Below are 14,356 nucleotides of genomic sequence, written 5' to 3' on the forward strand. Positions count from 1 at the left end.
TAAAAAAATAAAAAGTTTTTAAAATATTTTTTAAAATTATAAAATATATAATTCTAAAAATTCTAAAAAGGTACTTAAATTTCAATTTTTTTTTGCAATTACTTGAAATTTAAAATTTTTAAATTTTTATAACATTTTCAATTTTTGATATATTATTTTGAATTTTTAAAATTTATAATATGATAATTTTAATATTTTAATATTATAATTTTTTAAATTTAAATTTAATATTTTTATTTTAAATAAACCTAATTGCAATGTGACATTTTTCCTTGGCCAAAACATGCCATGCGGTGCTTTTTATTGGCCAAAGTTGTTTAATTGCTTTTTTAACATCTGATAAAAAATAACCTAAAATAAAAGAAATTGATACTTTTAAGTACCAATTTGAGACAATAAATTTAAGTGCCAAAATAAAAAGTATACTTTAAGGACTAAATCATAAATTAAACCTTATTAAAAATAAAATTACAATAATTACAAAGAGTACTAATACTTATAACAAATTTTAACATATAGTTACAAATCCAAACTGACAACTTGGCATGGGAACAGAGAGAGTGGGCCAAAAGAAAGCAATTCCATTGATAGTTCTTTTTCCGAGAAAAATAAATAAGAAGATTTTAGGTCAAATTGTGATTTTAGTCCCTCTATTATATTTAAATTATAAATTTAATCTCTACACTTTAACTTGATACAATTTAATTTTATAATGTATTTACGAAGTCCAACTCCAAAATAATTAAACACTAAATAACTATTCCGCTTAAAATCCCAAAATTGATTTTTTTTCTCTTGCACGATCTAGTTCATTATGTTTACGTAAACGTTTCTGCATTGAAAGGGTTCTTTTTCCGTAAAAATTCATGTCATCATTGTAAATTATTTAAATAAACTAATGACATTATAAAAGCAAAAATCAAATTATACTAAATTAATGATAAAGTCTAAATCCCAAAATTGAGTAAAATTAAGGGACTAAAATCATTAATTTGACCAAAACTTTATCATTTCTCTTATATTCTCAAATCAAAGATTTAATTTTTATACTTTAAATTTGCATGATTATGCTTTCAAAATTTTTGGTGTATTTTTAAGAAAAGATATCCACCCTAACATTTTAATTGAAGTAGTTAACTATTAATGACATTATAAAATGGTTTAAATGTAAAATTGGTCTCAAATTTTATCACTTTTTTCATTTATGTATTTACATTTTTTTATTAAAAATAGTATTTAAACTATTATACCACAACATGATATCAGCCAATAAAAACGTGACATGTTATTAAACTTCATACACTTTTTTGAGTAAAACGAGATGAAGTTTATAATTTAGCTACCACTTTGACCAAAAAAAAAAGTAAAGTGAGAAAAAGACTAGCTTAAAGAATAGTTTTTGTTGTCTTTAGAGGACAAAATTACATTGAATTGAAGAATAAAAAAATCCAAATTTGATAATAATATAGGGACCAAAAACAGAAATTAACCAAAAACTTCACTACTCAATCTCATATCATTTCCCAAGCTTTTACTATTTGATTGATTACAAGCCGCAATGATATGAAACGAAAGCATTCATTGTTTTTTCTTTTTCATAAATCATAATCACAAATTTTGTTGTTTACCTCAGCGGCCATTCACGACTAAAATCAAAACACCTTTTTTTCCCAGTTTTTCCAAGTCAATGGAAACAAAAATCATAAAAATCCATCCACCATTGAAGCTAAAATCTGGTTCACAAACAAAAAAACCCCATTGCTTTGCTTTTCTTTGCTGAGTTTTAAGTAAATTAGGCGTATAATTAAGTGAAAAGGGTGTTAAAGAATCTTTTCTACAGTTCATTGGAAGACCATTTTTTTTTTCATTAAATAGCTTCGGTGGATGGTGAAATGAAACCCTTTTTTTTTTTAACTCATTAATGGCTTATGACCCCCATTCTCTTAAAAGCTCGTGCCATCATTCATTTATTCTTCTTTTTTAAAAAATTTTCTCGAGAAACAAACAACAACTCTTTGTTAGCCATTTTAGTTAGCTTAGCTTAATCTTGAAGATTACCCCTTTTTAGCTATTTTTCATTGGTTAAATTATTAAATTTTTTTTTTGAAGAATTCAAGCTCGTGATCGAAGGTATGAATTTTACGAAGAAACAAAAAATTTCCCATTTCTTTATTTTTATTGGATTATTTAATGGTAATGAACAAGATAAGAAACTAATCTTTTTTTGTTTTTATTTTTTTAATTGAAGAAGATGACACAGAGCTTCATGAGGATTTAATTTACATCAATGGGAGCTCAAAGAAATGTGTTACCAATCTTATTTTTAGCTCTAATCTCGTTCTTGACTCAGTCCGTGTTAACTCAGCCAGTTACAATAAACTCACAAACCGAACGGCGAGCATTACTCGACCTCCGTTCATCGTTGGGTCTCCGAGGCAAAGACTGGCCGATCAAAACCGACCCTTGCACCACCTGGACCGGCATCCGATGTCAAAACGGCACCGTTACGAACATCACCGTTTCCGGTTTAAGAAGAACCAGAATCGGACGATTGTATCCCCGGTTCAACGTCGAATCATTGCTGAATTTGACCCGTTTAATCTCTTTCAACGCTTCCGGGTTCCCTCTTCCCGGTTCAATCCCTGATTTGTTCGGAAACCGGTTGGTTCATCTCGAAGTACTTGATCTCCGATCTTGTAATATCTCTGGTTCAATCCCTAGTTCACTCGGTAACTCGTCCCGACTCAGTTCTTTATATCTTAGTAACAATAACCTTGCTGGTTCAATTCCTTCTGTATTGGGTGAATTGAAGAACTTAAAATCACTTGATCTTTCGATTAATTCACTTACTGGGTCGATTCCATTAAGCTTTGGGTCACTTATAAACATTGAAGAGCTTCAACTTAGTTCAAATTACTTATCTGGGTCAATTCCTCCTAGTTTATCTTCATTAAAAGCTCTTAAAGTCTTAAATGTCTCTGATAATAACCTCTCTGGTTCAATCCCTGTTCAATTTAGTAACCTTTCTAAGTTACTTGAACTTGATCTTAGTAAAAATTCATTGTATGGATCATTACCTGTTGAATTCACCATGTTGAAAAGCTTACAAAAGATGATAATCGAAAACAACGAGCTCGAAGGTCGTTTACCGGTTGATTTGTTTTCGAATCTTGTTGAGTTACAAGTTGTGGATTTGAGTGGGAACAAGCTTGATGGTGATGTTAATGGTAGTTTTTGGTCAATGCCTAATTTGACAGTCTTCGATGTATCGAATAACAACTTTTCGGGTCATTTACCAGCTCCTAGTTCTAACCATAGTGTTGCTCCGGGTGCCGTGTTTAATTTGTCAAACAATCTGTTTTATGGAACTTTGGATTTTTCGCTCAGGATGTTCAAATTCATTGATGTTTCGGGTAACTATTTGCAAGGCATAGTTAATGACGATGAAAGGAATGCTAGTGTTAACATGAATTGCTTCCAACGACCGAACCAGAGGAGTTTGGATGATTGTAGGACCTTTTATAACGAAAGAGGGCTACGTTTTGATAATTCCGGGGCACCACCATCAACTGCTGCAAAATCTAGTTCTGGGAGCCGAAGATGGATATTTATCTTGGCCGGAGTACTTGGTGGACTTGGCTTCATTTTAGTTTTGGTATTGGTGCTAGTGCTGCTCTTGAGACGGTATAATACGGGGCTTACAAATCAAAGACGGAGTACTGATATAGGGCCTGTTCGGGAAAGTGATAGCGCTCCTCAACTTCCTAAAGATCCTACAAATGTATCCGGTTCCGGAGATCCATTCACATACGAGCAATTGCTCCGAGCAACCGGTAATTTTAGTGACACGAATTTTATCAAGCATGGTCACTCGGGTGACTTATTCCGTGGCATCTTAGAAGGTGGTATCCCTGTGGTCATCAAAAAGGTCAATTCGAGCTCTTTCAAGAAAGAATCATATACCACGGAATTGGAATTATTCAGAAAGCTTTCTCATACGAGGTTCATCCCGCTCTTGGGGCACTGCTTGGAGCATGAAACTGATAAGCTTTTGGTCTATAAGTATATGCCGAATGGAGATTTGGCTAATTCGTTTTACAGGGCTATCAACTCGGATGATGATAGTTTAAAGTCCTTGGATTGGATTACGAGGTTGAAAGTAGCTACCGGAGCTGCCGAAGGCCTATGCTACTTACACCATGAATGTAACCCTCCCCTTGTTCACAGGTAAATTTTACAACTTTCACGAGCTTCACAATTCCCTTTTCGTTATAGTATCAATCATTAATTCCGTATTTACTTTTTTGGTTAAAGGGATATTCAAGCAAGCAGTATCCTTCTTGATGATAAATTTGAAGTGAGACTTGGAAGCTTGAGTGAAGTTCATTGCCAAGAAGGGGATACACACCAAAAGGTGCTCATGAGGTTGCTTCAGAAGCCGGGGTAAGTATCATACAAGTTACTCTATTTTACCTTTTTTTCGAGTTAGTATTAGCAGTTTTGAAACAACCGAGTATATCCGGTTTTGCATTCTATTTTTATATTCTAGTCTTCTAGTTTTAACTATACCCAATTTTGCATCTTTCGGTATGCAGTTCCGGCACCCTATTGTTTTCACCAATCTTTTTATCTTATAATGAAAGCACTTGGTACCGTATTGCTATGCTTATTGTAAGCCGGGCCTTATTCAAGCCAATACATTGGAGTCAATACTGGATTGGCTCAAGGTTCATATGTAAGGTTGAATGATATAATCGAACCGTTATTGGCTTGCAGGCCCAGTTAGTTGCCTGGCTCTTGACGAGTACCTTGTTTTTGACTGTTTGTGCTACGTTTGCATTTGCTGGGTTGTTTCCAATACATGTTTTACGGTATCGGTACTGTCAAAACTTGATATCCAAGGAAACTCAGACATGCACGAGGTTAGCCATACTCATAATCCGACTCAGTTAAGTAATGGATAAGAGTTATAAACTTTTAAATAGAGTGATGAAATAGCTCGACACGTGTGTTTCTATTATCCATTAACATCCAATCTCGATGCTCGTAAATGTAAAACAATATGCATACAATCATCAAAGTTGTCAGAATTTGATCTCCGGTATTGTATATTTTGTTCGGAGATTTAATAAATTTCTCTTTGTGATATGCAGGACCTCTGAGCCAGGCCCCTCAGGTTCAGGTACCTAAAATTCTATTTCACGGTTTCTAATATATTTAGTTATGTATACATTGCCATTTGGTTTATGCGGGTGTGCGTATACCCTTTGTTGAGTAAAAGTACCGTGAATGTCCTTTTACTAAGAGTCTAGATTGCACTTTGTCCCCTTTCCTTAAAAAATAGGTAAATTAGTCCTTGTACATTAGATGAAAAAGCCAATTGGTTATTTCTGTTAAAAAATTCATCTATTTCTATTGTTCAAAACTAGCATGGCTAACGGAATAACTAGACAATTACTTGTGGCATACCATGTGTACCCCATTCTAATATACATGGACCAGTTTTTAACATTAAAAATGGATAGAATTTTTGACAGAAGGAGCAGTTTGTTATTTCATCTAATAACATACAATGACTAATTTACTTATTTTTTTAGTAGAGGAGGCAAAGTGCAATCCGACTCCTATTACAATAGCTTACTTTTATCCTCTTTGTTGAAAATGATACGATTTGCATGGGGAACTTTGAGTTATCCCTAAAAACCATAGTTCCGGGCAGAGGCAACCCCAAGGGGGCTGGCAAGGACCTTGGCCCCCTAAAAATAAAAAATTTCAATTTAGTCCCTTTAAAAATAATAAAATTACAAATTAGTTTATAGTAATATTGCACTTTGACCCTCCAGAATTTGAAAAAATTATGTTTAGTCCCTTAAAAAATTATGGAATTATAAATTAATATATGATAAAATTACATTTTGATCACTAAAAAAATTCTATAATTCAATTCTGGCTCCTCCCCCCAATAAATTTTTTTTGTCTTCGCCCTTGGTTTTGGGGTCAGAGATTCCGAAATATAAAACAATACATCATTTCATAGGCTTTTTTCAACATATTCTTATGTTTCTTTTGGAACGGACAGGTTCTGCTTCAGCTACTTGCGCCTACGATGTGTATTGTTTCGGAAAAGTATTACTCGAGCTTATAACAGGGAAACTTGGGATCAGTAAAGTGGAAGATACATCTACGAAGGAATGGCTCGAGCAAACCTTACCATGCATCAGCATATCTGATAAAGAAATGGTGACAAAAATCATGGACCCATCATTGATAGTAGATGAAGATCTATTAGAAGAAGTATGGGCAATGGCAATTATAGCAAGATCATGCCTTAATCCAAAACCATCAAAAAGGCCTTCAATGAAACATATACTTCGAGCATTGGAAAACCCGTTGAAAGTTGTACGAGAAGAGAGTTTTAGCTCCATGAAGCTAAGAACGACTTCATCGAGACGGTCGTGGAATGCAGCATTCTTCGGTAGTTGGAGACAAAGCTCGTCTGAGAACACCAACATTTCGGGTCAACAAAACCGAGAAGGTTTTAGTGGTATAAGGCAATCAAGTAGAGTAGGTTCTCATAGTAGTGGGAATATCGATCACTCGTCTTCAAATAAAAGGTCGTCGAATGAAATTTTCCCTGAGCCAATCGACATACAGGACACAGAGAGGTTAGATGAGAACTAGCCGATTGAGTGTTTGCTATTTGTATCAAAGATTGTTAGTGCCGGTTCAACCTTCGGGTTTGATAGCTGTGTTACGAGGAAACCTTATAGGCTCCGACTAGGCCTAACCAAAGCAGCCGAAGCTGGCTATGATGACAAGACGGGGAAACTATTGCGTGAATTGAGAATTTTTGGATATTTCAAAGCTTGTTTTGTAGTCAAATTTCTCATTACAAGCAGCATTTTTTCAGTGTAATTGTCACTTTCTATATAGAGTGTAAAGTTGCATTAGTACTCTTTGTTGCATTATAAGTACTACCACAACATAATATTAAATTAGGGGAGAGTATTCGATCTAACTGGTTTGATTAAAAAAATCTGAAATTCAAACTCAATCGATCAATCTCATAATTAAATTAATTAATCAACAGACTTGAGTTTTAAGTTGAACTCAATTTTTTCCCTTTTATGTACAATAACTTGTAGCAATTTGTTTAAAGTTTGATCAATGTTGTAAAAATTGGACAAATGATCAAATCAATTAGAGCATTAATTTTGGGTACAATTGTTGTTTAAATATAAATGGGTTGAACTGCAAGTTTTGTCCTAATTTTTATTTTTGGCATAATGATAAATTCAGTTTTCAATATTTATATATTTTATAAATTTAACCCTTATTCTTTTTTAACAAAATTTGACAATTAACATTTAATAGAGTAAAAATCTTTTGACATAAGAATTTTTTTTACCAATTTGTATCTGTTTGTTTTTTATTAAACCAACCAATCCAAACTGATTATAACATTACTTGGTTTGGTTATAAAACTTTTTTTTTAATTTAAGAAAAATATATATCAAAAGTTGATAAAATTGAAAAATTAAATTATGAAGATTTATAATTGATAACCAACTATGATAACCGATTTTTGCTCACCTCCTACGTTAGACAATATCACTAAATCAAAAAGTGATAAATCTTAAAATCGTACATAAACAAAATATTAATTAAACTTTGTTCTAATATACAATTTTATATATGAAATTTTGATTTTATCCAATTCTCAAATTATTAACAAATATAACATCATTTTATATTTATATATTCCATACCACAAATATTTATATTTATCCAATATATAAATCAAAATTAAAGTTTCACATATATATCTAAACCACAATTAAATTTTATGTATCAAACTACACATTGAATCTAATTGTACCAAACCAAAAGAAAAAAACAGAGAATCAAAATTAATTGACAATTTCTCTTGCATATCTCAACATTTAATAGGGTGCAAAATCAAGGATCAAGACAAAGTACAAAAGCATATATATATCTTTTTCAATCAAGTGAGGATTTAAATGAGTAAATTAAATACAGTAAAGGAAGCCATGATTGCATGGACAAGAACATAAAATGAGGACGTTGAGGCTATGTTTTTAAGCCTCCAGATATGGGTTTTTTGAGGTTTTGCTTCTTCTTTTTTTTTCAAAGGGGAAGAATATGAAATTCATGGGGCATGAAATCTTCACTTGGTCTATAATACTTATCTGGGGAATACAAGCTTAAGTTGGAGACTTGGCTAGTGTATAGACAAGCAAATCTTTCGACCTGCATCGTGCAAAAAAAAAATGGAACAACTTCAGTAAATAACGAATAAAACGTTCTACACGGTTTACAACAAACTCCTATAGCTCTGTTACGACCCACTGTATCATGCACATAAGTAGTTATTGTCCTCTTTGGATGACCAACCGGTCTCTCAAGGCTTTGCCACCCAAAGGTGCGAAATGAGAGTATCCAGTCAGCTGATGGGTCGTGATCAAACTCTTATAAGAAGGATGATGGATGGTTCGGTTTAGTCGTACCTGATGGGCAAAGCGAGAGTTTTGATAGCCAGTCTTCATGAGTTGTCCCCAGATCTTATGGAACTATTACGTGAAAAGATAAAATAAGCATTGCAGTGCCTGGATTCAAAGGTTGATCATAGGTAAAAATATCATAGAGGCCCTGCTACTGAAAGTCGAATTGCATTTTGCCCCTTTTAAAATTAATCCTTATATGTAAGATTAAAGAGCAAACTTGTCCATCTGTTAAAAATTCCATTCATTTTTACTATTAAAAACAAACAAATCTCTATACCTCAGACATGTATCTATTTGGTTATTTCGTCAGCCACATCAGTTTTTAACATTAAAGAATGAAATTTTTAACAAAAAAGACTAGTTTGCTCTTTAATCTAATGCATAGGGACTAATTTACCCATTCTTTTTAATAAATAAGGCAAACAACAATCCAACAACTAGTTCAAGAGCCTTCTTGGTATTTTTACCATTGCTCATACTATTAAGCGAATAGAACAAGGGAGTTCCTCCACCTTTTGATGACACTCCCGTTGAGCTTGTTGATGAGCAAGTCGTGCTTGATCCCTTTGAGACTGTTTTAGGGAAAACATTGAACAAAAAAAATCTGAGAAACCTTTAAATCGATATTTCATCAGGCACTACATAAAATAGATCGATGACTTATAGAGCCTAACCTCCAGTTCACCCAAAGCAGAAGTCATTTTCTGTTTTTCATCATCACGAAAACTTTCAAATCTGAACAATAGGAATGCAACTCTTAACAACAACAAAAACCGAGTATTAATAACATTGTTTTGAATGATAGAATAGGCACTTACTTAAGAGACCATTTCAAATGATGAATTTGATCTTCGACAAGATCACGCTCGTTCCTCAACAACCTTAGTTGCTGCATGAAAGCATTAGTATTAATCGCAAGCAAAATAAAATACCAGTGGTAACAAATATGCATCAAAAGAAAAGAAGCGAGCAAAATGTTCATTACTAGAAAATCATTCAAGCTATGGAATTAATTGTTATTACAACAGATTCTTCTCGATGAAATATAAAAATTTACACTATATTATCCAAATAATATAAGATTGAAAGACCATTGCAACCATCTCAATTTAACATCATATAAAAAACATGTAAAACCCACCTTTCGCATATCTCTTAATTCCCAAAGCAATTTGACCTCCCTCTCAAGCTCTGGAACAACAAGCATTGTTCTCCATCCTAATCACAGGTAAATTACAAAATTAAAAGCACAATATTTGCTCATCTTAACAGCAATGAAAATAACGTAACAGTCAATGAAAATAATGATGACAAACATACAGAAAATTAAATGAGGAGTGCATACTACAAAATCTAATTATATTCCATAGACTAGAAGTACTAATTCTCCCATTTAGATACCAAACTTTAAAGGTCAATCTCACAAGATTAAAATAAACAATAATGAACAATTTAAATGCTACAGAAAACAAGGAAAAAGGAGGGGATGAAGAATAAATATAATTCATACCAAGAACCTTCTTGCTCCGCAAAATATCTCCATAGATATGGTCACCAACATAAAGCACCTAAAAGAAGCAAGGAACTAATAGATAATGAAAGACAAACAATGAAACAAGGACCTCCAAGGTGGACTCAGGGACCAAACTATGTTAGAGAATCTACTATGGAATTTAACAAGTGAAAGATTACATGAAAAGACACATATGAAGACCACAACTCTTTTATGATTCACCAGATCAAACAAAGAAGAATCACCTGTGAACTTGACTCTATAGAAAGCAACTTATGAAGATGAGCAACATTGCCACCCTGAAAAGTTCAAATAAATTTTAGTCGTAATCTCATAATATCTAATAATACATTTGATGTAATATGTCAATATCCAGTACTAGATAGTATTCAAAATACCTGAAAGACTCGGCAACTCTTGTTTAATGCCTTAAATAGAACTTCCGGCGATGTACTTCCCACCTTTTATCAAAAAATGTGTTCAAATCACCAAATTACCATATGACATAGACATACTACTGAGTGAATCCAGAATTACGATAGTTTATTTCAACCAACCTGGGGCATAGGAGTTCCATTGTCAGTATTGAGAAGCATTCCAGACTCAGGTTCAACCTCAAAAATGTTGGCACGGTTCTCTTCTTGAAAGAATCCAGGTTTTGCACTGTAAGGATACTTTCATCTTCAATGTCAGAAATCAAAGGATGAAAGCAGAAAACATGTGTTGTAGATATTAATAAAAAGAAAAGAGAAACTATTACTAGTATTATGATGAACTAGGAGGAAACTAAACCTGCCAGTGATGACAACATCAAAATATTGGAGCCAATCAAAATTGCAACTGAGACTACCATCCAATGTACGAGATGCACAGAGAAAGTTCATTACAATATTTGTGTAGTCCCATAAACTGCAAGAGATTTCAATTGTTAACTTATCATTCTAAACAGCCTTAGAAAATGGAAGTCGGATATGGTAATATAAAGAAGCTCTTGTACATACTTTCAATTAAAAAGCAAAAAACTCAAGAATCACCAAGTACAAAACCAAAACCATCTATAGCATGTGTGCCAAAATCTTCCAACATTAGGCAAAATCTCTTCAAAAAAAAAAGGACAAGAAATTTGCATTGAATCCCTTACTACTTTTCATGCATAAACAATGAAGATATGAAATCAGCAAGAGACATATACCTATTTGTCACCAAGAATGTAGAACGGCCAGAATCCCTTAGCATTTTGAACATTGGTACTATAGAGGTATCTTCATTGATATACCTGACAATGATATGGAAAACTAAATAAAAAAAATCTCAAAATGCATTATCAGAGAATGTCCTAACAAATAAAAATCTGCCCCATTTTGCCAGCTTCTCTTGAATTTAAATAGAGATTGACAACCAATCTTAGTCTTAGTTGTAATTTAAAATTATAAAACCAATGTCACTGTTTAATTACCTTTTAGGATCCTTTGCAACCATCTGCTTTAAGGTTCCATCCCTGTGGCACAAATCAACAGCAGCACGAACATCTTTGTACATGTGGGAGTAACTGAAAGCATCATTTATAGTAGGGATTGCTCAATATACAAAACCTGATAAAAGGAATCAGGATTTAAGTACCTAACAGTTCTCACTTTATGTTATAATTGAGTGTCAAACCATGTAGCATTTTTTTTATATTACTGTTTGGCAATTATATAGTAGAATCAAATAAAAATTACAAACGTGTACTGCTTTGTAACTTAATATATCTCGTTAAAAACTACTACTAGCATGTGGTAACTACCTGTTACACTGATGGCAACTTTTCAAACATTGTTTGGATTTTTCTAGAAGAGTAGAAAGAAGCAGTAACACAGAAATTTAAATAGTTATAAAATTCTTGAAGAAGCAGTAGTTAAATTTCTTACTCAGCACCCTCAGGAACTTTTCCAGGATTATTGTCCTTATAGTCAACAAGTTGAGCAAACAAGTAAGCTTCAGCTAGTGAAAAGAGTGTATCAATGAGGGCATAATCTGGCTCATCAAAAGAATCCCGAATGAGCGTATTCCCATAGGTTCCAACTTTATCTTCCTTTGACAACTCTCTGAACCCATGGTATGCTACTTTAACATACTTATGTCGATCCATCTGTTAAAATGACAACCATCACAAGAAACAAACATAGTCAAGCACAGTAGATGACAGAGAGCAACAGACAACTATTATTTCAAGCTGGCTAGAGATAACTGTAGCAGAAAATAAATGTGTCAACCTTCAAGATATTTCCTCTCTTTTTGTCTAGAACCAAGCCTCTAACCATGTACTTCGGATCAAAAGTCCACTCTAGTAACTGCATGAAATTTTATCCCTATCAGCATGCCTCCACATATCACTCAAAATCAACATTATTTCTCAGTTGGATGTAAAAACGCTTAAACCTAACAAACCTCTTGAGGATAGCCCAAATCATACACCAATTTTCTGATTGTGCCTTCATACGCAAGGGACTCAAAAGTCTCAGGTTTATATTGTGCTAAGGTATAATCCATATCAAAGCCAACAGCAAGAATATTCTTCATATTCAGCGACCTGTTGCAGAAAATTTGCTTTCCTATATCAATTTTACATCCTCCTTCAGGAGATGACCATACATGCAGTCCCTCAACACCGTTGCTGCTGGCCATAAGATGAGATTGTGAAGCTTTATCACCTAAAATGGTCCCAGCACTATCGTCCTTTGAGTAGTGAGAGTTCGATTGATTAAACCCTGAATATATTGGCATGGATAAAAGGGGGTTAGCACTAATGGCAAAAAATGATTCAATCAAATTCCCTAATCCATTAACATGTGTCTCATGCCAACAACAATCATCATGTCCCCAAAGAATGAATATTTCCCAAAAGCCACTAGAAGCCCGGTTAATTAAACCAGCAACATATTCACAACAATCATCTTAACATTTTCGATAGATTCATATGAGAATTCAAGTATTAGATATACAAACCAGCGAGATGACTCATACAATCAAATTAGTATGAACCTGAGTGCCTCATTATGCTGATAACACAAAGGTATTATTCGCTTCAGCTGCACCCAAAAAGGACAATACCTTTGCATTATCAACACAATACTCTAACATTAGTCAATTAAAACCGTGAAGAAATTACAAAAAAAAAATCTTTTTAAAATCTAAAAACAGTACAATTTCCTAGAGACAAACAGGCAAGAAAGAAAACCTTGACATCTTACCTCAGAAGTCAAATCAAAAGATCAAACAGCGCACCCACGTTTAAGTTCCAAGCCTAAGAATCTTCCAACATATGCGCCAAGTAACACCTAAAAATTCCAATTCCTCAATCAAAACTAATCCAATTTTCCAACTAAATTAACTTTCAAACTCTATCATTCCCTCCAATTTTACACTTAAAACACCAAAAACGAAAACAATTTCCCAACCACAACAAACCAAACAAAAAACAATCCAAAAAATGAAGATGATAAATGCCACAACGCATACTAAAAGATGAGCTAAGTAGTGTAACCTGCAGTGTGGATAGGTCTAATTTTGGCGGGAAATCCAGTGGAGAATCGAAGTATACGGGAAGAAAAAGGAGCGGGAAATTCAGGGGAGAAGAGGGATAAGCAAAAGGCAACGTTCTTCTTGGGAATTCTCATTGTGGTGGAATTAAATAGGCATTGTTGAGAAATTAAGTGCTAAACTGAAAAGACAAAAAAAAAAAAGAGAATCTGATTCTGATGACGAACAAAAAAATTTATTGGGAATGTGGGAATACAATTTGGTGATTAGATTTGTAGATAAACAACGACGCGAGGAAGAATGGAAGGTGAAAAGACGAGTTAACAATTAAATTGAATTAAATTGTACTCTGTTTGGGGGAAAGGAAAATTAATTTAAAAGGAAAGAAAAGGGGAATATTATTATTCCCATATATGAAATTGGAATCGGAATCGAAACTAGATAATGAATTAATTATCCATTTATTTGGTTAATTGGGAAAAACGTGGAAGAGAACAAAAGGGAGGGAATTCAATTCTTTCTGATCTGAATTTTCTCGCTCTATACTGGTTAAAGGAAAATGAAAATGAAAATGAAAAAGGTATAATATTAGTTTTAGTCCTTATAATATGTTAAAATTTGAGATTTATTTTGGGTAAACTACTACTCAACTATTAGTAAATTTATTTTTTGATCACCCGATTATGAGAAGTTACAAAATTATCACTCAACTTTTCAGTTTTGTCTTTTTTTGTCACCCAACTATCTTTGAAGTTTTGGGTGTCTTCATTTTTACATTAGCTCACTAGTGATACAA

The 14,356-nt window shown here is 33.2% G+C and overlaps 2 protein-coding genes across 5 annotated transcripts; one reads left to right on the forward strand and one right to left on the reverse strand.

The window, feature by feature from the left end:
• The first annotated feature begins 1,540 nt into the window (after positions 1 to 1,540).
• On the forward strand, positions 1,541 to 7,018 carry LOC107938913 (probable LRR receptor-like serine/threonine-protein kinase At2g16250). Of its 2 annotated transcripts, none has more exons than XM_016872165.2 (5): positions 1,541 to 2,130; positions 2,252 to 4,227; positions 4,315 to 4,443; positions 5,154 to 5,182; positions 6,080 to 7,018. In XM_016872165.2, the coding sequence occupies exons 2-5, from the start codon at positions 2,288 to 2,290 to the stop codon at positions 6,679 to 6,681; spliced, it is 2,700 nt and encodes an 899-aa protein (XP_016727654.1). In that variant the 5' UTR covers positions 1,541 to 2,130; positions 2,252 to 2,287; the 3' UTR covers positions 6,682 to 7,018. The 2 variants fall into 2 exon arrangements, with proteins under 2 accessions (XP_016727654.1, XP_016727655.1); XM_016872166.2 differs by having other exon boundaries at positions 1,551 to 2,130; positions 2,249 to 4,227.
• An 892-nt stretch (positions 7,019 to 7,910) lies between these two features.
• On the reverse strand, positions 7,911 to 14,095 carry LOC107938930 (5'-nucleotidase domain-containing protein 4). 3 transcript variants are annotated; one of them, XM_016872196.2, is made up of 19 exons: positions 13,565 to 13,604; positions 13,272 to 13,358; positions 13,027 to 13,109; positions 12,469 to 12,788; positions 12,294 to 12,371; positions 11,949 to 12,169; positions 11,495 to 11,587; positions 11,231 to 11,314; positions 10,831 to 10,947; positions 10,596 to 10,701; positions 10,437 to 10,499; positions 10,284 to 10,337; positions 10,036 to 10,093; positions 9,667 to 9,743; positions 9,344 to 9,414; positions 9,200 to 9,260; positions 9,038 to 9,097; positions 8,529 to 8,591; positions 7,911 to 8,271 (listed from the first exon to the last, which is right to left on the reverse strand). In XM_016872196.2, the coding sequence occupies exons 3-19, from the start codon at positions 13,040 to 13,042 to the stop codon at positions 8,149 to 8,151; spliced, it is 1,665 nt and encodes a 554-aa protein (XP_016727685.1). In that variant the 5' UTR covers positions 13,043 to 13,109; positions 13,272 to 13,358; positions 13,565 to 13,604; the 3' UTR covers positions 7,911 to 8,148. The 3 variants fall into 3 exon arrangements, with proteins under 3 accessions (XP_016727685.1, XP_016727686.1, XP_016727684.1); XM_016872197.2 differs by lacking the exon at positions 13,027 to 13,109 and having other exon boundaries at positions 13,565 to 13,587; XM_016872195.2 differs by lacking the exons at positions 13,027 to 13,109; positions 13,272 to 13,358 and having other exon boundaries at positions 13,565 to 14,095.
• Between the last annotated feature and the right edge of the window lie 261 nt (positions 14,096 to 14,356).

This window comes from Gossypium hirsutum, chromosome A06, assembly GCF_007990345.1.
Source record: "Gossypium hirsutum isolate 1008001.06 chromosome A06, Gossypium_hirsutum_v2.1, whole genome shotgun sequence".
Lineage (NCBI taxonomy): Eukaryota > Viridiplantae > Streptophyta > Magnoliopsida > Malvales > Malvaceae > Gossypium > Gossypium hirsutum.

What these genes read in the sequence shown, in the direction of transcription:
- LOC107938913 (XM_016872165.2), top strand. Translation starts at nt 2,288, where the DNA reads ATGGGAGCTCAAAGAAATGTGTTACCAATCTTATTTTTAGCTCTAATC. An exon ending in AACCCTCCCCTTGTTCACAG is followed by an intron (nt 4,228 to 4,314) that starts GTAAATTTTACA and finishes TTTTGGTTAAAG; the next exon opens with GGATATTCAAGCAAGCAGTA. An exon ending in GCCAGGCCCCTCAGGTTCAG is followed by an intron (nt 5,183 to 6,079) that starts GTACCTAAAATT and finishes TGGAACGGACAG; the next exon opens with GTTCTGCTTCAGCTACTTGC.
- LOC107938930 (XM_016872195.2), bottom strand. Translation starts at nt 13,697, where the DNA reads ATGAGAATTCCCAAGAAGAACGTTGCCTTTTGCTTATCCCTCTTCTCC. An exon ending in AGAGAGGAAATATCTTGAAG is followed by an intron (nt 12,170 to 12,293) that starts GTTGACACATTT and finishes TCATTTTAACAG; the next exon opens with ATGGATCGACATAAGTATGT. An exon ending in CATTTGAAATGGTCTCTTAA is followed by an intron (nt 9,261 to 9,343) that starts GTAAGTGCCTAT and finishes CCTATTGTTCAG; the next exon opens with ATTTGAAAGTTTTCGTGATG.